The following is a 22277-nucleotide window of genomic DNA, read 5'->3' on the forward strand; positions in this document are numbered from 1 at the left end:
GATCCTTGTTTAAATCCGCCCCCTATTACCAAAAGGTCCGTCCTCGTCACCATCACATGAGCTCAATACACCCTCACACCTCTGACCCCTTCAGTTGTTTGTAATTAACCCCTCACCCACTGTATGTAACCTCAATTCCCTAATGGCAATAAATGGGCGCGACTACAATCCCATTAGCGGACAGAGTCATGATGGGGAATTAGGAGGGACACTGACTAAACGCTGGGAGGAAATTTAAGCCGAGTTGAGCCACAGACAACGTTAGCACTGTTATTCTGATTGAGTACCCTCATTTTCATTCATACTCTCATTAAGTGAAACTAATTCTAAGGTCATTTATGAAGAGCAAAATGTTTGTGACAAGTTGGGTTGGGCTGAAGTCATTTTACAGGACGTAATATAAGGAAAAGGCTCGTTTTTTTCATTTTATTTAATTTATTTCACCTTTATTTATGCTGGTTTAACTCACTGAGACAAAAGGTTAATTTCTACAAATGACCTGCCCACAAATACAAACAATACACTCTGTACTTTCTATATATGCTAAATAAAGGGGATTTAAAAGTTACAAAAAGGGGGTTGGGGCATAAGACTTTTTATTTTTCTCATTTCAGACCAGACCTACATTTAAAAGGAAGTCTATGTGGACACTTAAATTTGTGCTTTCTTATGTTGACAACCACTAATAATCTACATATTAAGAGACTGAATTTTGCACAGAATCCATCTTATTTGTAAGCCATTTTAAAACTTACATAGAGAATACAATCATATATAATGCAATTAAAAATTAGCTCGACCGGAATTATATTTAAAAATTTGCTTTGTTATTTCAACAACAGGTAATTTAATAAAGTATTTTTCCGTTTTTACATCCCTGCCTTTTAGAAAATAAAAAGTTTAAGGCGAATAAACCCATACAAGGAATTAAGATTCAACTGAAACAATTTTCTGGAGCCAAAAAGTTGCATGTGCTAATATTTTTAGCGTAAATGGTTTTGTTTTAACAACATTCATAATGATACTGTAGGCCATCACTTCATTGTCTATTTTTTCCCGCTGCCTCAACAACATTTAAATCCATCTGTAAATAATCGTTTTCACTTTGTATTTCACTTAAATATCATCTTTTTCATGTGGCAAACCAAAGCTGCCGAAGCCAAAAAAAAAGGGAAAAAAGCTTCCCGTTGTTTCCAGTTATTACACAAAACAACAATGTGCTAAACAAGCCAGGAATATGGGAACATATTCAAATATTTGGCAGGGCTCCAGTGTGGCAAAAAAAGAGGAAAAAAGAAAACAACAGAGGCTATTTAAGCACATGAACAATAAGACATGAATCATCTATTGTGGCGTGTTCTGTGGGGCTGGAAATGAATCCACATGAAAAATTGGTTCATATTCAGACATGAAGGTAGACGAGGTTTAAGTAACACTCCAAATGAATAAATCCCTCTCCATTCATTTCAACAGAAGACACCATTTGAGGATATTATGTACATTTTGTCATAACTCTGCTTTGGTTTGGGAAGATTAAACATTTAAACCTGGAAATGCAACACCCAAAAGCACAAAAACACAATTCCCTGGAAATCTTTAAATCATGCCTGCTTTGTTTAAAATGAAGGGAAAAATAACTGTGCATCTTATATAACTATTTTTCTTAAAATAATTATAAAATAAATCATTGTTTTAGCATTTGCAGAACTAGAGGCCGAAAAACAGACAGAAGCTGCTGGATTTCTTAAATTTGTAGGCCTTTACTGCCATCTAGTGGTAGTTGCAGAAACAACCACGTAATCCTAGAAACTCTTTCTGCTTTTGTTTGAAAACTATCATAACACCAGACATCTAAATCTAGCCATCAGTAGATTTATCTTTCATCAGTTCACATTTCAACCTGTAATAAATTTGGCCAGTGCATCATACTGTGCAAAAGACTTGAGTCACCCCTGTTTTTCTATTTTGTTTCCAAGCAGACTTATCTTTAAAGACCTCTTGAGCAACAGTTTTCCAGACTTTCTAAAGGTCTTTGAAAGTTTTTATTTGAACATTGGTGCCTTTCAACTTATTCTTAGTCTTGTTTGTTAAGCCACTAAAACTGACCTGCAGTTTATTCAAAAAGGAATAAATAAATAACATCTCTAACAAGCACAGAACCAAAGACGCGTAATTATTGTGATTATTGTAGTTGCAACAAGGTGTTCTGAAGAGTTACCTGAAAACTTGGTATATCTTAGCATGATGTGCATATTGTTCTTAAAATATATGCGGAAAAGGTGAACCTGAGCTTTGGAAAGTCCATCAAAAAACCTGGAGAAATATTTCAGAAGACTGCTTAAAGAAATCACAAGAAAACTGTTCTCAGATGGTTCAGATTAATGATAAAGCTGTTTTTACTTCACTGCATTCATTTACATTTGCACACAGGTTTCAATAAATTGTCGCACTAATTTCCTGCTTTCTTTTAATACTTTGAAACTAAAGAGTGGTTCAAGACTTCTGTAGAGTTTTGTATCTCTAATTAAATAAATAGATTTTAACCATTTTCAAGGAAAATAATCTTTCACAAATTTGCATCAAACCACTTCTGGTCTTTATTTCTTCATATCTAATCATTCTGGTTTGTAAAATGCATTTATTTGATTTGATTGACTATTATTTATGTATTTATTTTTATATTATTATTTTATTATTAAATTGTGCTTACTTTTTCTAGTCTGTTTCTTTTTTCCCTGTATTTGTTTTTTTTTTATGTGAATTAATTCAGACATTAAGTGGTTAAATCTCTGACTCCAGCTCAAAAAATTTGACTTTACTCATACAGTAATCTGATCATATTTGGATGATGGAAAAATCGCATCACACAGATTCATCAACATTGAAAATTATTTCATTCATTGCAGTACAGATGCATGTTTGCATCTGCCTGTGTGTCACTTGTCCACCATTCAAATTAGTGATGCAAGACACAGATTAATCTCCTAGCCTACTACAGAGAATAAATCACTTGTGCATAATTAACAGAGGGGGGCTGATAACTGACATGAGGTTCCATCTTAATTACAAGATGAAATTTGTTCCACTTATTTTTATTAGGTTTGCATGAACACATCTCGGCTTAATCACACTTGTCACTGTTCTGGTAAATGTTAACAACTTGACACATAATTTATTCTTATGGGCTATTTATGACTTTAATAGCCATGCATTGGCTTGTATGTAATGAATAGTGTAAGAGCATGGTAGTATTTCGTAGTCAGCTCATTTAAACTAATACGTCTTCACAACAAAGCTCAAAAGTTTAAACCTTGCCTGCTGTGCGAAAACACTTAACAGCAAAAATACTATAGATTAAATCCAGTGTGCAGCCTCAACAGGAACACAGCAAAAAGTTGTATCCACATAAAAGCGTTAACCAGATAAAACAAGCATGAAATGCGCAGGTGCGTCAGACTCACCTTTTTATGTCGAAGTTCATCTTCTTCTCCTGCATTTTACGCCATAGTTTCCCAGTTTTTGTTTAATGTAACTATTTTTTTCCGTGTAGAAATACCAGGACACTACTCTAATCACGATTCTCTTCCTTTCAGAAACGTGTCCATTAAAGTTTGTAACAACAGTGACGCACCTGGTTTTAATTAACCTGGTCCTAAAGTGTGCAATACCATCTTCAGCCACACACATTGGATAACGTTCATTACCTATTACAGGTCAGAGGGGCGCTGTTTCCTGCATTTCCCACTGAAGACGCCAGTTGTCAACTGAGAACATAACTGTTGCACGTCAAGCCATGTTGCATTCTGGGACAGCGGAACCATCTTGAAAGGAACGCTCTCCCATTGTCTGAGTTTACAGCCATTGTTTATGGCTAAGTTTGATAAGTTTGGCTGAAACAGAAGAGAGAGACAGAGAGAAACAGAAATAGAGAAAAATAACTGAATTGCACTGCATTGACCACATGCATTGTTTTGAAAATCAATCTCACCTCTAATTTTTTTTCTCTACATATATCAGTAAATGTGTTATAATACTTCCAAATACAATAAGAGATGTGTTTACTTTAAAGTATTTTTCATTCCACTACATTTATGGAGACGTAGTTTATTTTATGATAAATAAATGATCATGAAGATATGTTTTTGTTAGTGAAACTCATTGGAAATGTGTATATTTTAACATGGAGTAGACAGATAAGTTCAGTATTTGGTTACAATGATTAGAAATGGACAAAATTATGATTTAAGAGGCTGATCCTGCTGTATGAGCTTAAGTTACTTTAAAGTAATTTTTCTCTTTTTTTCCCCTAAACCTTTATTGAAAGTAAGCTAGATTACAGGCAATAATATTCAGACAAAACCAAACAATGCAATGAAGAGAAAGCATAAAGCAAGGCCATGTCAGAAGAACATGTATATACAAAGCCAGACAAATTATTTATATAAATATGTAGAAGGTACAGCACAAATCACTTTCATAGTCTTTTCATATTTAGAGAAAAATATAGTTTTCCTGTTTTGTTGTGTTTGTTTCATTTTTCAAAGGTTATAAAAAAAAGTTTGAATGGTTTTAAATATAAATTTGTGTAATAACATAATTTGAAACCAAGCAATACATTCCCAAGAGATAGGGTTAAATCAGTGTCAGTGTTAGCCAGCCAACCTCTTAGAAAGCAGGTAAACAATATGGCAGAAATATACTGTATCATCTTAAAAATTTTCATTCAAATTTGGTGATAAAATACTGCTGTATATATTGTTTTTCCTTTGCTTTGTCACAAAAGCATAACCCCCAAAAACTGTAACAAAATGCAACAAGTATTAGAATAAAGTTGGCTATTCAAACTAGAACAAAGGATTTAAATTAAGCATTTCTTGCACGATAATGGTGTTGTTCTGTACACACTCAGTCTCTCTATCTTTTTAAGACAGATATCATGTTACTTTTCCTGTTGACCTTCACCTCAGATTTATCAGACCTTTTAAAACAATATGAGCCTAAGAAGTCTGAGTTCTTCTGTCAGAAGACTTATGATCATCTCAGAGACTTGAATGAAGACCATGTGCCAGAGCATTTACAATAAAAGCCCTGAAACTCTGGAATGAGTTTCCAGCCGAGATCAAGTCAACAGAATAAAACTCCTGTCCAACATCGACAACCCAAATAGTCCAGTTTATCATCTAGCTGCACTCCCAGGTATCTGTAGGTGTGTGTCACCGCCACACAGTTCCCTTTGATAAGGACAGGCTCTGGGTGCAGCCTGAAGTCCACCACCATCTCCCAGGTCTTGGTACTGGTGAGGAGCAGGTGGTTGGAGTCACACCATGTGACGAAGTCCTGGATAAGTTCTCTGTACTCATCCTCCTGTCCACTCCTGAGACAACCCACAATCCACATTGAGATGTATATGAAGCAACATCTGCTGAATTGGACTAAGTGGTATAGAAAATGAATGAATGAATGAATGAATGAAAACACCTGTGCATATGTAGAAAATACCACTTGTAGGCTTCATCCTGTAAAAAGCTTCTTTCATTTCACATTATTTTCAGTGTTTACAGTCAATTATTTAACAGTTCTTCTAGATTTTTTTTTCATGTTTAAATTTTCTTTTACTATTTAGTGCATATTGCTAATTAACTGTTCTTCAGTCATTTGAGTTGCTGTTACCTATCTTCTTCAACCAGTCCACCCATTTTTAGTTTTAGCACCTTTTTCTTATTTCTATTCTACATTCTGTTCTACAGACATTTGGCAGACGCTTTTATCCAAAGCGACTTACATCTTCGAATTTATTTTGACAGTTCTCACCGGAAGTTCGTCGTCCGGTGGGCGGAGACTTGGTCGCCGAGCCTACCGAGCTTCAAGCCAATCATAACACAGTAGATTTCTCCCCATGCGACAACATTGATGTATAAAACGAACCGTGGAGAAATTCCAAGCGGTCTTTTCGGTTTCCAGCTCACGTTGAATGTAAGGAATGAATGTGCTGTTTACAGTTTTATAGTCACATTTTCAGAAGTTTTATCAGTCTGCTGGGTTTTGTTGTAGCTCGTGTGAATACAAAACATATGAAAGCTTTAATACCAGCCGCTTAAAGCGATATACAAGCTTTGCCGTTATCTAACGTTTGGCAAAGAGCGCGAGCCAAACGAAGACTTACTGTGGCTAACGTAGCATAGCATATAGAGTCGTTTCCGCTGATGGTTAGCATTGTGTTTGAGGCATTTCGCCATATACAAAAGAGGAAACTCATTCAAAAGGCCCTACCCTCAAACCCAAACACACTGCTTAACACAGTTATCAACCGTCTATATACTGGTACATTAACTGTACATGAAGTAAAGCTGCAGCAGTGGGAACAAGTTCCATTTTTTTATACATAAAAAGATCATAAATAGTCCATCTGAGTTATTATAACATGTTATTTTTCTTATTTTCATAGGAATACACTGGGGAAGATTTAGGTTTACATATTACATGGTTTGCTTTACAATAACTGTGTAATATATGTTGCATTACTGCAGTATTTAGTAGTGGTACAGGTCAAGGATTTGGCCACGTTAATCTGAGTGCCCCCATAAGCTTAAGGGTGGTCTGTAATAAAGATCTATATTTAGACCAAGTCAGCAAGAGGCTTTAAGAGGCTATCTGAGATGGGTGTGAGGCAAGACTTGATAGACGTGAAAAAATACACTGATCACTGCTTTTAGAGGAAGTAAGTGGGATAATTTAAACCACAGTGGAATGTAAATGATTGAATACATACATGTTGATTATTTGTGCTGTTGTAGCATAGCAGCAGAGATGTTTATTGCCCTCATGCCAGACGCTAGGTGACCTATTTTGCTACAGACTGTCAAAGTGTGCTTATTAATAGTAATCTAACGTAGCAGTTGTAAACCAAGGATGCAGACGTGCACACTGTTTTAATGCTGTTTACTTATGTTTTTGTGTGCAGGAGGGTTTATGATGTTGCTGGTGCAGATGATGAGAGGTACAGCAATGCATGCTGGAAGCAGGTGGTCTCGCAGTGTTGAGAGGTTGATCTCTTCTGGACGTGACATTAACTCATCTGCACACCATTTCTCTGGTTTTGGGGAAGCTTGCACTTTATCATGTGGTCATGGGGACCAAACCAAAGTCCTCATCACTGGTAGTTTTTTGGCTTGATTCCCTTTTCTGACATTTGTTATCAGAATTTTCTTTTTATTTTATCAGGTCTAATCTAAGACTTAACCTCCATTTTAACCCAAATCTTGTCTTTTTATTATTGTAGGCGGACTCGGGCAGCTGGGTATTGGGCTGGCAAAGTTGCTAAGGCAAGTCTTTTGCATAAACAAAGTATTAGTAATTATACATAGTTTACAAGATTATGAAGACCTGATAACACAAGTGTTTCTTTTAAGGATTTATTAAATTATTTTGACCCTTAAATGCATATTAAATCACATTTCTTGGAAGTGATGAAGTTGAACTTTCCCTTCAGGAGACGATTTGGCAAAAACAACGTGATCCTGTCTGACATCCGAAAACCCCCCAGCCATGTCTATGATGATGGTGTGTACAACTTCTTTTTTAAACCTAGTCTGCACAGGTTCTATTTCTTTCTTTTTTTTCAAATGGACAACATATAGAGGAATATGGTGCAAAATATTCAAGGAATCTGGAGGCATTTTAATCTGTGAAGGGCAGATCTTCACACACTGATTTGTTTTCACTCTGCACTAAATAATAAACTGACATTCATCAGTAGTTAATTTACATTATCAAATGGTACTTAAAACGTCATTGTGCAAAGAAGAAGTGTTTTGTTAACTTTGTTAAGAGGTGGCATCAACCAGGCGCCTGGGATAGACCAATACAGAGTGGAAATAAAAACCTACCACAAAAAGTGAGGAAATTGGTGGTTAAGTTGGTTATTTCTCCCCTTTAATAATGCCAGTTGCTGTTGTATTATAAATTGTTGTAAAGCCTGATTAGTTACATTTATACAGGGTGAATTTGTCAGGATGGTTTTCCTGTGGCATGAGCGTCACAGATAAATGTGAGTGGGACTCCATTCTGGAGGATGGAGTTAGGTCCTAGATGGAGATATAGGATCACCACTGGCTCCAGAATCTCATTCTAATATCTCAAAACAAGAGTGAATCCCAACAGTAGAAAATTACAGGGGATTTTGAAACTGTACCAATACATTTAGCTGTGTTGTTCATTCCACAGAAGCAGAATCTCCTGGTTGTAAAGGTGACTAATCAGGCTTTCCAACCACGTATAATAAAAAACCAGTTGGTGTTATTAAAAGTATGAAAAAATCCACCATGAAAAAAAATGTCTATAGTTTATATTGTGAGGCACATCAGTTTTCTAGATGTTTTTGTCTTTTTAGAAGACAAAAAGAGACTGTTATGGTAACAGGTCCAATAGCCTGGCTCTGTGATGGTAAGGCGTTGTATCAGTGTTCTTAGGAAAGCTCATCTACTGTACATTTCTATAATGGCAGCATTAATACAGAAAAGTTGGGCTGGGCGATATGAACAAAATCTTATATCTCGATATTTCTTACCCGAATCCCGATATACGATATATATCTCGATATATTTTTTTTTGTCAAGTAACCAAAAAAACTGTTCTAATTTACAGCCTTCAGTTCTAAATATACTTTTATTAAGGACCAGCAGCACATGTGCATTAAAACAGCTGAATTAAATTAAAGTACCTTTATATTAGATTAAATGCTCCTGAAACAAAATAAATTAAAAATAATTTTCAATGACCATAACAAAAAATACAGCTGTGCAAAATGTAAAAGAAAAGATGCTTTTAACTCAAACAAGCTATCTCGATATAAACGATGTTCCTTCCTTCTATATTGCGTCTGATAAAGTCTCGATATATTTAAAAATCTCGATATACTGCCCAGCCCTACAGAAAAGTTTATACATTTAAGAGCAACATATGCTTCCTTCAAGAATGAATCTTTTCCAGGGGTTTCCATGTGTTTATTATACTAATGTGTCCCCAAGAGAGTATGTTTAAAGGATAATTAAAAACAGAAATACGACCACAAAAACGCTGTACTGTTGAACACTTTAAAGTAGCACTACGTATTTTCTGACCTTAAAAAATGTGATTCTGACTCATTTTGATGGCACTGTGAAATTTCTGTACATATCTGGAGCCTTTGTTGTCATGCAGCGCCCCAAGCCTCAAGAACTTCACAACTTTTTTTTTTTTCAAGATGCCATGTCACTTTACAGCTGAGTTTCACTTTGCGGTACTGTGTCACACGCTAGCAACTGGATATCAACGCACTGGCTGCTTTGAATGTGCACCATGGCTGATTTATCAAAGAAACACAAGAGGACATTATCTAAGGAAGTAAAGAAAAGAAAGAGAAAGGGACACACCAACATCAGACTGACTTTTACAGATGCAGAATTAGCCGTCAGTAGGGGGTGCCAAGTGCAAAAATGTGTCAGAATTCAGTAGTGCCACTTTAAAATCACTCAAAAACTAACTTTAGAAACTGGTACATCAGCTTTCTAAGAGTCTGAGGAAAAGAAAGTGTGGCAGAGCAAGAGATGAGACATGAGTCAACATCAGACTGACTTTTACTGGCTGGAGACAGCTCAGAGAAGAGACAGAATGCAAGATGAATGCCAAATTAGCCGTCATTACGGTGCGCCCCAATGAGAAAATGTGCCAAAGCTTTCTTTAAGAATTTGTTGCAGGAAGAATCTGACAAACACTTCATCACTGAAGTGCTGAAATTTCAGGAATGTGTTGCAATCCTGAAATACAAAAAACAGAAAATCTTTTATATGTCTTCCACAGGTCCATTCATCTTTTCAGATATCCTGGACTTTAAGAACCTCAGGGAGATTGTGGTCAACAACAACATCAGCTGGCTGATTCACTACTCTGCAGTCTTGTCTGCAGTGGGTGAAAATAACATTGCGTTGGCTAAAGAGGTCAACATCACAGGTCCACATCACTTAAATATCCTGCAGCAGCGTTCAGACTTAATCACTGTAACACACTTACACACAGCTTCTCTCTGTTCGTAGGATTCCACAACATATTAGACGTAGCAACCGAACATGGTCTGCGTGTGTTTGTCCCCAGCACCATCGGGGCCTTTGGTCCATCTTCTCCCAGGGACCCCACCCCTGAGCTGTGTGTGCAGAGACCACAAACCATCTACGGTGTATCTAAAGTCCACGCAGAGCTGATGGGTGAGGTGAGACGCGGATGATACGCAATACAAAATACATACATGCTTTTGTTTTCTATTTTAATGTCCAGTCTGTCTGAGTCTTCCCTTTCCCTCGTCTCTCAGTACTACCACCACAGGTACGGGCTGGATTTCCGCTGCCTGAGGTATCCAGGCATCCTCTCTGCTGACTCCCAACCTGGAGGAGGAACTACAGGTGAGGAGGTGCTGGATGTAAATCCTGAGAAAGCTGTTGAAGATGACACCAAACACAAGTTTGATCTGGTTTCAATATTTTTTCCTTTATTTTTTTCCCCAGACTACGCCGTCCAGCTCTTCCACGCAGCATTAAAGACGGGTCATTTCGAGTGCTACCTGCGCGGAGACACTCAGCTTCCCATGATGTACATCGGTACAGCAGTTGTTTTATTTCATGGTAAAATACTGCTCACAGTTTAACAAATGAGGCCATCTTTACCCGAGTTCCCCCTCTGTGTAGATGACTGTGTCAGGGCTACGTTGGAGTTCCTGGAGGTTCCCACAGACTCGCTCCCCAGCCGCACCTACAATATCAATGCCATGGCTTTCACGCCACAGGAGCTCACGCAGGAGATCCAGAAAGTTCTGCCTGACCTAAAGGTCACCTACAATGTTGATCCTCTGCGGCAGGCTATTGGTAAGATTTCTAAATTACATCCTCATGCCTCACTTTCATACTTTAAATATCAACTGTTTGCATTTGCAGCAGACGGCTGGCCAAAGGCGCTTGAGGACAGCTCTGCAAGGCGGGACTGGGGCTGGAAGCACGAGTACAACCTCCCAGAGCTGGTGCAGACCATGCTGGCGCTCATTACTCAGGGAAAGCAGATGGCAGAGGCCTGCTGAGCTACGTTTTGTGTAGCAACTCCATATTTTTAGCCTTTGTTGTTATGTCTTAATCTAAATCACCAAGTCTTACATTGTCCAACAGATAAAGATCAGTACAGGTATTTATTGAAATAGAAATAAATATAAAGGGAAATACATCATATATGTCTAAAACAGAGTTTCTAAGAGCCTGAACCCTCTTAGACAAGCTTTAAATAGTTTTCAGCAATAGTTCTCCAGGTGTCTTGAAGGACTTTCCAAAAGCTCTTCTTTGTTCCATTCTCAGTCCAGATGATCTCACGCTACGTCAGTAAGGCTGAGGTTCAGGCTCTGAAGACGATCCCTCCATCAGACCTGTTGCCACTGATTCACAGTCCAGTTCTTGTCTATGGCATACCTCAGCCTTTTCTCTTGACACTGACTTCTTAGCAGCCATCCTTCATGGAGACTGTTTCTGACCATCCAGCTCTCTCAGGTCCTGTATCAGGTCTTTGCTGGATTTTTTTTTCCTAGTTCTTCAGGACACTTCTTTCAGACCCTGTCCATCTATTATAGTTTTCTAGTCCCGACACTCCTTCTTTAGTCCTTCACTTATCCAGTTTACTCATGCACATTGTGCAGAGATATGCCAAGATTTCAGCTAATAGCTCTTTGGGAATCATCTCATCTCAACTAAATGAACCGGAAAAAAATGTCTATTTGGTTCTTTGCTAGTTAGGGGCTGTTTTCCACGCTGGAATGATTCATAGGTCAGTGCAGCAATCAGTGAGCAGGTACAAAGACTGGACTTAAAATGAGTTAAAAAAAATTCTGAGACCTTCAGAAAGTCTAGAGAACTGTTGCTCAAGATTAGAAGAAAGTCTGGATGCTTGAAAGAGATATATGTAACAACATAGGGGTAGTCTTTTTTTTTATTAGACATCAGTATTAAAGACAAGAAGACATTCCAAACTACTCACCATCTTAAATTGAGTGATTTTATATCCATCCTCTTCTCCCTTCTCAATCTGCCTCAGTTCTTATTTTTTCTCTATACATGCAGCTTTTTCATGAACCAGGTGGTATTACAGCAGCTTAATGTAACGATCTGAGCGCTTTCTGAATGTACATGTACACGTTTGTCAAGTTGTCTTTGATGATGCTGTCAGCCTGCTGTGGTCTACATATGTGCCTTATAAGGCCGTCCTCAGAGCTAACTCAGCACTAATAGTGTACCGTTATCATTAAACACATTACCTCTGGTGTTGGTTAAACTGGGAACTTCACATAGCAGCTATCTTTTGGACTTTTAGGAAACAAAATGCAGCAAAGCTTTAAAACATGAAGTTGCTTGACTTTGCACTGTTGTTTTTAAATGTCGTTTATATTTAAAATATATTTATTTATGTCTAGAAGCTCTAATCTTATCTTAATATTGGTGCTCTTTTCAGCTTTTACTAGTAAATGGAAAGGATTATTTTAGGTCAAATAAATCCTAAGATGCAAACTCTTCTGACTTTGCCTTTTTTTTCCTTTTTTTAAACCAAAATGTGATACAAAACAACAATAAAGACATGAAAAGTGATCAAAAACATGTGGGCTTAATAGCTTTTAACTAAATCTGATCAAAGATGCAAATTCCAATGTGAATTACAGAGAACAGATCTAGAAATGACCAAGATGAGTCCTAAAACAACGTAGTAATGATACAAAACTGACCAAATTTAACATTAAACAAGTAGAGATGAAAGAATAAGCTGCCAAAATAACTGGAGGGAGATCTGCATTGATTGAAATGAGGCACAAGATGAATAAAAAGGACAAAAACCAGAGAAAACACCCCCCAGGTTATATGAACATGTTTTAGATGCTGTTCCAGCCCAGAAAAATCAATGAGTAGAAGTAAAATGTGACCAAAATCCACAGGCAAAAAAAAACTTAACCTAACCTGTCCTCACACAGGATTTCCAGACTTCTCTCCTGTTTTACTTTTAACTGGTGTAACTTTGCTTTTGCTGCTGCGCTGACTGCTGACGTCGCCCGTGTTGGTGGGAGGTGTGCTGCAGTGCCCTCTGGTGGCCACAGCCTCCTGCTGCAGTTTGAGCTGCAGGATTTCAGTGAGCAGGGCGGCTTCTTGGGTCAGACTTGCTACAATCTGGCTTTCTGAGGCTTGAACTGCTGCAGCACGGATCAGCTCCAAAGCGCGCTACAGGCAGAAGCCGATGCAAATCAAAAAGTCAGATTATATAGAACATTTCATTCGTTTTCAGCTTATCTAAATGCTTTAGTTGGTTACCTGTGTGTCCAGGTGCTTGTCCTCTGGGACACTGATGTCCCCCAGAGTGATCCGTGCCCCGTCTCGCAGATGCCTCAGCTCTTCTTCCTTCTGCTGCAGGGCGGAGGCAAGTCCTGTTTCAAGCTGAGGCTGAGTCTCCCGCTCTTGTAGCTCTGTACCCTGTCGCGTGAGCACACCAATCAGCAGGAGCTATTCTGGAAAGTATCTCTAACCTTCACAAGCCACAATGTTTACAAAGCAAATCTGACATGATGATGACTTAGTGGCATCTCTCTTAGTCTTTTCAACATATACAGGCCAAAGTCTATATATTAGAACAATTTATTTGGATAGTGTGGCATGTTTTAAATTATAATGGAAATTTCCTGCAGGGTCATTTTAAAAATCTGACTTACCAGTTCCTAATGTTAGATTTTATTTAAGTGATTTTGAACCCTTGAGGCACCTATAGGGGAACAAATGTGTACTTTCTGCTAATTAAATTTTTTTATTATTCTCAATATCTTCTTAAGTGTAAAGGCTAATTGTATGAAACTTGACCAGAATATTTCTTTTATTATTTTTTAAATTCTATAATCCTCTTTATTGCAATTTGTACAGAATAGGAGATAATGGGGGATAATGCATATTTCTGACACTATTTACTCTCGGGATGGATTTGGTCCCATTGAATCCCATTATAGCCACATAGTTTAATTTACATATATAATATCCTTATAAAAATTCTGGGTTTCTTATGACAAAAAATAGTATGTTTTTCAAAAAAAAACTAGCAGAGTCCAAAAATAATAAGGCTTCAAATTAATCTTAGAAATTATTTACCCATTCAAGCAAACAAATATATTATGCAAAACTTTAAATCTGTGCTTAGGTCGAATGTCATTAAAAACATCAGATGTGAAAAATAAGTTTAAAAAATTGGAATATATTACATTTTCAGGACATTTTATGAGAGGTACCATTTTGGGACCTAAGGGTATTAAGTGTATGTTTTTTTTTTTATTAAGTGCCTCAAGGGTTTAAGCAGCACTACTAAATGTTGGCAGATTTTCACACTATTGAAGGTTCCTCTGATAATAATATCCTTGCATTTCTTGAAATCAGCTACGGTGCGCTTTCAAAACGACCGATATGTTGACATCTAGTTGCTGGCATGTGATGTGGTGCCGTAAAGCGAAATGATGCACAAGACAAAAAAGTTGTGAAGTGTGGTTTCTCAGTCTCAGGACGCTTCAGAGCAACGACAGCATAATGAATGTCGGTGTGGCACCAAAACGAGTCAGAAGCACAGAGTTTGAAGGTTGGGAACTAAAGTAGTATTGCTTTAAATATTATGGGAATGAATGGGAGTTTCTGTGGGAAACCCTGAACCATATTACAATGATTGTCACACTGGGTGAAAGAAGACAAGAATACCTACGTTTTGATGTATGTACTTTGACGTTTTGTATAGACAAAATTAATTTAGAATATTTTACAGGGTTACAGTATTAAAATCACATACAGTAGAACCAGTTATTAGGCAAAATTCTGTAGCAAAACAATAATGTAGGCTCAAACTATAGCAGCGGCACCTTCAAGTAAACCCTGTTGATGATCTTTTGTATCCAACAACTTCAACAAACTATTATCAAAAGCCTCAGATGTGTAACCATAGTAACCAACTCCCATTACTGCCAGCACACAAGATGTTCTGGCTTGAAAACTTGGTTAAGTTTCTGTTCAGTTATGGCTGCTGGGACAACATGGAAAGTGAGGAAAATCATCCTGAGTGTTTAGTCTAAAATTTCATGACAGAGATGTTAACAGTGGCTGCTTAAAGGGGTTTCCTGACCTGTGCTAAAGGACAAGGTGTGGGCGGCAAATGCACCTCCAGGTGTAGCTGAACTACGGACATGTTGGCATCTCCATGTACCACCGCCTGGAAAAGCCTCCTCCTGGTGATGCAGGTATCTGCAAGGTACTGGGTGAATTCATGTTGGTGGACTGGAGTCAGGTTTGGTAAATGCTCATAGAGAACATCTCTCAGTAGAGACAACAACTTGTCCACATTGAGGTCTGATGGACAGAAGACAGCATCTTTGTTTGCATTCATGTGAGATGTGTACAAAAAAAGAGCTGTGCTGTAGTTTAAATAAAACACATATTCATAGCTAAGCCTTTTATCATGATCTACACAGCACACTGCTGTTTGTTCTGACCGTCCAGCTGTGGGAAGATGCCTTTGGCGAGCTCAGCTGACTGTATCACGTCGGTCCAGGAGAAGCCAAGGTTCGCTGCAAACAGAGTGACGTCATATACAAACTCTTGATGAAAGTGCCGCCTCTCATCACAGAATTCAGACCACAGGAAGTGACGGCTGAGCCTCTGAATACCTGCATCTCTCTGAAAGCACACACACAGCAAGAGCTTTCAAACCATACTACATCAAGGGATAACATATATATTTAATAATGAGAAATCCTGCATTCAAAAGTACTCATTATCTATATCACTGAGTATGGAAGCAATGAATAAGGAACAATTCAACTGTAAAACTGCTTTTATCTAATACAGCTGTACAGTTTGTAACAGTGAATCATTCTGTACAGGTGACAAAGGAAGCCCTGTACTATGGCCTGTCTATGTTATTGTACATTTGTTCACCTGTATATTTGATTACAGTGAATATGATGTTTACTGTGATGTGAAGGTGCAAAATGATATGTTTTCTGCATCATATGTACAATCTCACATGAAAGCTTGTTATGAACTTTTGGTGAAAGCTACTTTTATAACCAATTTTGACACCCTCACCTGTTACCAATTAATTGACATATTATGTTAAGATACATTTAATGCTTTATGTCCATTTTGTGTCCATTTTAAGTTTGAAAAGATAATTATTCTCATAAAATCTGACAACTGATGATTTAATGTCAACATAAAATTGAGATTCAATATCAAATCAAATTTATATGCATGACAACAGAAGTTGACCAAAGAGCTGAACAATTTTTTAGAAGCAAAGGTAAAAACAATAAAATATTTACAAAAATAATAAAGCTTTTTAAATAAACCTGAGAGATTTGTTAAGCGCATCAAAACAGCTCCAAGTTACTTAAAAAATTGGAGGTCTTAGCTTCAAGCTAACTTTCAGCCTCTTGGGCTATTTTGTTTTTACCGTTTCCGCTGAATATACACGTTTGTATCAAATGAAAGCTATTTGTGTGAATTTAACATCGGCCTACCTGGAGCTCTGCTATCTGTGTTATCTCACTCTCTGTAAGGGAATTCATCCTTCATCAACAACTCAAACGAACTCGGTAACCATTGGAGACGGACGCAAGCCCGAAGGGGCGACGCGATGACGCCGTAAATTAGACGTCATCGCGACCTTAGACGTGTTGCAGAAGAAGTGTTGGATTAAACATTCAATCAGTTGATAAAATATTATTGAAATTAGATTATAATTAGCTTAACGTATTTAGTTTAGTACCTCCTATTATTTTTTAGATTTAATGGCGACTGTTTAACAGAGGGATGAGTCACAGCCGTTTCGCGTATCAGTTGTGGAGTCGCATATCTGTTAACAAAGCTTATCAGTCCAGGACCACAGATGGTTCAGACAACTAATCCTCTTTAGGAAAAGTCCCACTCCTCTTCCACCCTTACCTCCCCCCTCTCTTCCTCTACCTTTTCCTCCTCTCCTTATAAAGCTGAGGGGAGCGAGGGGGGATTTATAATCTGTCATGGTGGTCATATTTAGGTCGAAGTTTTCTAACTTCCGGTTAGTTGATTAAAAAATAAAACTTTATATGAATGGATGAATTCCAAGTAGTCTGCATTTTATGTCTCATCTATTTTAGAATTTAGTTTATAAATGACAGATAAATTTTAAAAATAAAAGGAAATGTTGAGCCTGTTAGTTAAAGAAGATGAAGTTCAGGCAATTAGAAGTTTCAAACTTGATTTTATAAATATAATAATAATAATAATAATAATAATAATAATAATAATTATTATTATTATTATTATAAATATAAACACAAAATCTTCTATGTATCTTTATAGTTTCTATTTACACTTAATTATGTTTTAGTTTTGAGGTTCAGGCATCCCTGTTCACAATGTGTGATTGTGAAAATGTATTTAACTAAATTATAACTTGTTTCTAAAAACCCATTAAGCTAAAGGTTGTAGATTTAGAATCTATGTAGAATCTAATGTCCAACTTATGTTTTATCTTTCAATGGAAAAAAAAACATCCTAATTCTTCAGATCTTACCTTTGCCTGGTAATCACAAAGTTACTGCATGATTTGTTTTCTGTCCCTGAAGTTAAAATCAGGAATGATGTTCACATCATAGACATGACATTTTAAAGCCTATGTTGTCTTTTGGCATAAAAAGAAAGCTTGTCAAGTGAATGAGAAGTTCTCTGATAAACACGTTTAGGACAAGGCTTAAGCAGGTAGAGAACCGAAGTAAGCTTTATACTTATTGTTGTAATTCCCTTTTGAGTGGTTTTACTCAATTTTTCTATTTTCTTGTATATATCTGCTCTTGTTGGCACCCACGCACCAAAAGAAATTCTTCTACGTGTGAACATACTTGGCAATAAATCTGATTCTGATTCTGAACAGGGATTCAAAGTAATTGCAGACAAACAGACCTCAAGAAGTCTCAGGATGGCAAAAACTTTGTATGACATCCCTTTATCTTTTTTTCATTTTTTCAAACGTCAAGACAACTTGATAAAGTTGAAACTGTGCATCAAAATGAGGAAGAAAGGAGATTTAAGTGACTTTGAACATGGCATGGTCGCTGTTATGCTACTTTCATGATATGTATTTTTGATTTGGTTATTTAAAAACTCTTAATGACTAGCAGCTCTGTTTTGTGTGTGTGTGTTTGTTTTTTGTTTTTGTATTTTGTAAAAGTTGTAGGAAAGTTTCTGGTGTGTTCATGTACAACTGTAACAGTTTGTTGTCTGGATTGAAGGGTCCTTTCCCTCTGTCTGTGAATATTTTGTCTCCTTTCTTCTTTCCCTTTTGCATCTTTTTGCTATTTTCCATCTTTTTCTGTCCCCTCCGGTCAGGTCCAGCAAGATTACATAGATTCCATGATTCAAAGTAAATAAATACAACAATGAATCAGATTATCAAGCGGAGCCTTACCCATAGGACTTCCCTTAGCAGAGCAAATTTGTTCAGCACGATACAGCAACCAGATTATCATTTTGCTGCTATGATGCAGGACAGAACAGGTTAGAAAAAAAAAATAAAAAAAAAAACAGAAAGGAGATTTAAGTGACTTTGAACATGGCATGGTTGTTAAACTGCTCATCTACTGGAATTTTTCACACACAACCATCATTAGGGTTTACAGAGAATGGTCTGAAGAAGAGAAAATATCAAGTGAACAGCAGTTGTCTGGACCAGAATGTCTTGTTGATGTCAGAGGAGAATGGGCAGACTGGTTGGAGATGACAGAATAGCACCGGACGATAGAATAGCTAGCCTAAATAGCTAGCAGCTTCCCTGTTTCTGAAGAATTAGGAGGGTCCAACCTGGTACATGCAAGGTATATCTAATAAAGTGGCCGGTTTGTCCGGCGTAGGTGATGGCGTTGCAACGCGGCGCATTATACTGAAAATCTTGTTAACCCTGCTTCCGGTTACTTGCTGCAAGCTTCAACGTGCGACTCGCGACGGGACCTGGATGCACAGCGGCTCTCCGGCTGGCGTAGCCGTCCACGTCTCGGCTCGACTCGTAACCGCTTGTGGATTCATACAAGTTTAATATTCTGATTTCAAACTCAGTTTTTTTGTTTGGATTTATCATCGATTATTGATCCTCTGTCCTTCCTGTGATCATGAATATATGCTGGTAAGAGTTTTCTTTTTTCCCTCGGCTTCACTTGTTGCTTTGCAAATAACCTAATTTAAAGCATTTAAAATAATGCCTCATGTAATCTGTTTTTGAGAGATATAAACACGACTAATGAGCGAATTTGTTTTCTTTTGTGATCCAGTTGTGGAGAAGAGGTGAGTCACACCTGCTTATGGGATAAGTGACAGGAGGGATTCAGGAGGTATAAAGAGGAGTGAGTGGACTTGCAAATCTAGGTCATATATCACATAATCTCTTCTTCTTCTTTTCTACTTCTCTTGTCCTACTGATTGAACCAATAATGCATCAGCAATTTCAAACCTCTTCAATTTCAAGAATAAGATTAAGCTCCATCATGCAGTCTCCAAGACACTGATTTATTCCTGTGTGATGAAGTGTCTCTGCCTGAACGCTTATGCGCAACATCAGCAGACAAAATGCACAGGTGATGAATTCCTTGATTTATCCACAGGAAATACCCATTAGCAGCTACAAGTACCCAGAGACAAGCTGCCTGGCTCCTGTCAGCACAGGGCCGACATCCCTGACTTCCTGTCTACCTTTAAGTCCCCAAAGCCCACATTTCTTCCTCTGCTTCTCATTAAAGCTGTGAAGCAAATACAGACTGATGAAATACAGACTTAGATACAACAGAATTATGCAATAATTTGCTCAGTAGAATAACACCTCAAGGCCATTTTAAGCTTGCAAATGGTGTCCTTGCATTCTCAAAAAGTCAGTACTTTTATTTTTTTCATCTTTTTCTGTAACTGAACCCAACACATTTTGAGTAAACTGAATTTTTTAACAGACGAATAACATGGATGTGACTGAACTGGAGATTTTGTGACGTCTATAATGATTAATATGATGTGCAATTATCCTTTAATTAGTTTTTTTTTCGGATTAGATTGAAAGAAAAACCTTTACAAACCATAAAGTCAGAATCTACAAACCTCATTTCCAAAAATCTTTGGAAATTATGTAAATTGCAATGTGAAACTAAATCTATAATTTGTTCATTTATTTAAATAAATAATTTTCAGTGTCTTTACTGACTAACTTCATTGGATTTTGAAAATACAAACAAATTCAAATTTCAGTGCCAGCAGCACTCTAAAAGGTAAGGGTGTCAGGATTGGGTATAAAAGGACTATCTACCATAGCTTCAGCCTTTCCAAGTTAGGATGGGCCATGGCTCAGGCTTTCAAAGAACAATCAGTGAAAAAAAAATAAAATAAAACACTACTCACAAAAGTTAGGGATACTAAACTTTCATGTGTGAATTTATGGAAAAATGTAAAAAGTTTACGCTATACTGATATTCTCTTACGAATTTAGGGCATTTAAGTAGAATCATGGAGTGGTAACTCCTGACTATGAGGTACTGAAAAGTTGTACATGAACATTCAATTGTTTAGAAAAAGTCTATTTAAGTTCACCTGTACAGGTTATAGTGCGTTTTAGGTTCATTCTAATATTTTACAAAAAGCTGAATATCCCTAATTTGAGTGGGAGTATTTCTAAATACAAGACTTCAAAGACCTTCGGTCTTTTAAAACCTACAGTGCATAATATTGCAAGTAAATAAATAAATACAAAACCCATCCACCCTTTGAAAGACTGAACCTGTGGTAGATGCTCCTTTTATTTCCCTCTGGCGTAAATAAAAGAATTTTCATTTCATTTCACTAAGTGCATGTGTGAAGGTAACGTTGCAGAGGTGGATGTTGGTAATTTGGAGACATATGTTAATATAAGATTGATGTTATTTCCTGGAAAGTAAGTGGTTATTTCAGAAAGATAATGTCAGATCTCAATATGTATAACTTGACTTCAAACATTGACCTGTTGCAGTTTAGATCTGTGCCCTACTGGACATGTATGGAGCATCGGGAAAACAAGAATCAGACAGCAATGATCATTGACTTTTGAGCAACTAAAAGCTCATTTTCATTAAGCTCATTCATCTGAACATTTGCAACAGTAAATAATAATATGACACACTGTGCTTCAATCTCAAATTTTTATATGCTGGCATTAAATTTTAAATTAGTTTATCTTTTCAGAATGTGATGAAGTTGGTCAGTGAATCATTTCTTTGGAATGGTGTCTGTTAATTCAGTTAAGAGCGTTCAGTTAAGTTTTTAGGAAACATTTCTTCTCTGGAAATTGTTTTTTTAAACTGAACTGAGAGCAAGCTTTTCTAATAGAATCTTTGTACAATCTAGCCTTCAGCATATACAGCCAATCATATGAGCTGTTGGCTAGTTTTTTAATTATTTACATACAGCCACATACATGCTGCAGATTACTGCAAACGAACTGAATAACCATCTCCCCATTATCCTTAAGTAACATTACATAACAACACGTTTATCTTACTTTATACCTTTGTTTTCTGTCACACAGTTCAGACAGAGCAGTTGGTGTTTTCAGTGATTTCCAGAGAAGAGACACCCTGTGGTCAAACAGATTGTCTGTGATTACAATCCTCCCCTGACCAGAGACATATGTGTGTGTGTGTGTGTGTGTGTGTGTGTGTCAGACATACTGTATGTGCAGAAAATCTCAAACCTAAAGTAAAAGGTCTATATGTGAACATCTCAGTCACCTCACAATCACCAAGACTTTTATTAGCCCAGACCGTTAGCTTAACAGTTGGAGCTTTAACTTGTGTCAGTGATCCATTTAAGCTAACTCATTAGGTTTGTTAATCTATAAGATATATTATTGTTTTGTGAAAATTATGTTAGTTAAAAAAAAGTTTGTTTACAACAAATTACTTGCATGTGTTCAACAAATCTTTATATATTTGTCTATAATTACATGGCAGTGAGCTGTATGTTGGGAATAATCAAGGAACAGTTAGCAATTAGCAGTTAGCTACTCGTCAAGAGTTAAAACTCCCTGTGATATATAGATATTGAAAAATTATGTGCACACAATTATGTGCAAGATAGATAAATTTGCTTTAGCTAGTAGTCTTTTTTTTTTTTTTTTTTTTTTTTTTTTTTTGGCAATACCAATCATTGAACTTTATTAGC

General features: G+C 36.9%; 2 protein-coding genes across 6 annotated transcripts; one reads left to right on the forward strand and one right to left on the reverse strand.

Moving 5' to 3' along the window:
* Positions 1-5867: 5867 nt before the first annotated feature.
* Positions 5868-11731, forward strand: LOC121635395 (L-threonine 3-dehydrogenase, mitochondrial-like). Of its 3 annotated transcripts, none has more exons than XM_041978510.1 (10): positions 5868-5973; positions 6962-7156; positions 7280-7322; positions 7490-7560; positions 9838-9987; positions 10071-10243; positions 10343-10433; positions 10536-10628; positions 10716-10892; positions 10965-11731. In XM_041978510.1, the coding sequence occupies exons 2-10, from the start codon at positions 6970-6972 to the stop codon at positions 11099-11101; spliced, it is 1122 nt and encodes a 373-aa protein (XP_041834444.1). In that variant the 5' UTR covers positions 5868-5973; positions 6962-6969; the 3' UTR covers positions 11102-11731. The 3 variants fall into 3 exon arrangements, with proteins under 3 accessions (XP_041834444.1, XP_041834443.1, XP_041834445.1); XM_041978509.1 differs by having other exon boundaries at positions 5869-5973; positions 10962-11731; XM_041978511.1 differs by lacking the exon at positions 5868-5973 and having other exon boundaries at positions 7012-7156; positions 7281-7322; positions 10962-11731.
* A 755-nt stretch (positions 11732-12486) lies between these two features.
* c24h8orf74 (chromosome 24 C8orf74 homolog) lies at positions 12487-16691 on the reverse strand. Of its 3 annotated transcripts, XM_041978517.1 has the most exons (6): positions 16589-16691; positions 15734-15743; positions 15560-15634; positions 15193-15416; positions 13359-13517; positions 12487-13268 (listed from the first exon to the last, which is right to left on the reverse strand). In XM_041978517.1, the coding sequence occupies exons 1-6, from the start codon at positions 16634-16636 to the stop codon at positions 13017-13019; spliced, it is 768 nt and encodes a 255-aa protein (XP_041834451.1). In that variant the 5' UTR covers positions 16637-16691; the 3' UTR covers positions 12487-13016. The 3 variants fall into 3 exon arrangements, with proteins under 3 accessions (XP_041834451.1, XP_041834449.1, XP_041834448.1); XM_041978515.1 differs by having other exon boundaries at positions 15229-15416; positions 15560-15743; XM_041978514.1 differs by having other exon boundaries at positions 15560-15743.
* Positions 16692-22277: the final 5586 nt, after the last annotated feature.

Source organism: Melanotaenia boesemani, chromosome 24 (genome assembly GCF_017639745.1).
Source record: "Melanotaenia boesemani isolate fMelBoe1 chromosome 24, fMelBoe1.pri, whole genome shotgun sequence".
Lineage (NCBI taxonomy): Eukaryota > Metazoa > Chordata > Actinopteri > Atheriniformes > Melanotaeniidae > Melanotaenia > Melanotaenia boesemani.

What these genes read in the sequence shown, in the direction of transcription:
- LOC121635395 (XM_041978509.1), top strand. Translation starts at nt 6,970, where the DNA reads ATGATGTTGCTGGTGCAGATGATGAGAGGTACAGCAATGCATGCTGGA. An exon ending in AACCAAAGTCCTCATCACTG is followed by an intron (nt 7,157 to 7,279) that starts GTAGTTTTTTGG and finishes TTATTATTGTAG; the next exon opens with GCGGACTCGGGCAGCTGGGT. An exon ending in TCCTCTGCGGCAGGCTATTG is followed by an intron (nt 10,893 to 10,961) that starts GTAAGATTTCTA and finishes TTGCATTTGCAG; the next exon opens with CAGACGGCTGGCCAAAGGCG.
- c24h8orf74 (XM_041978514.1), bottom strand. Translation starts at nt 16,636, where the DNA reads ATGAATTCCCTTACAGAGAGTGAGATAACACAGATAGCAGAGCTCCAG. An exon ending in CATCTTCCCACAGCTGGACG is followed by an intron (nt 15,417 to 15,559) that starts GTCAGAACAAAC and finishes TCTGTCCATCAG; the next exon opens with ACCTCAATGTGGACAAGTTG. An exon ending in ACAAGCACCTGGACACACAG is followed by an intron (nt 13,269 to 13,358) that starts GTAACCAACTAA and finishes TTCTGCCTGTAG; the next exon opens with CGCGCTTTGGAGCTGATCCG.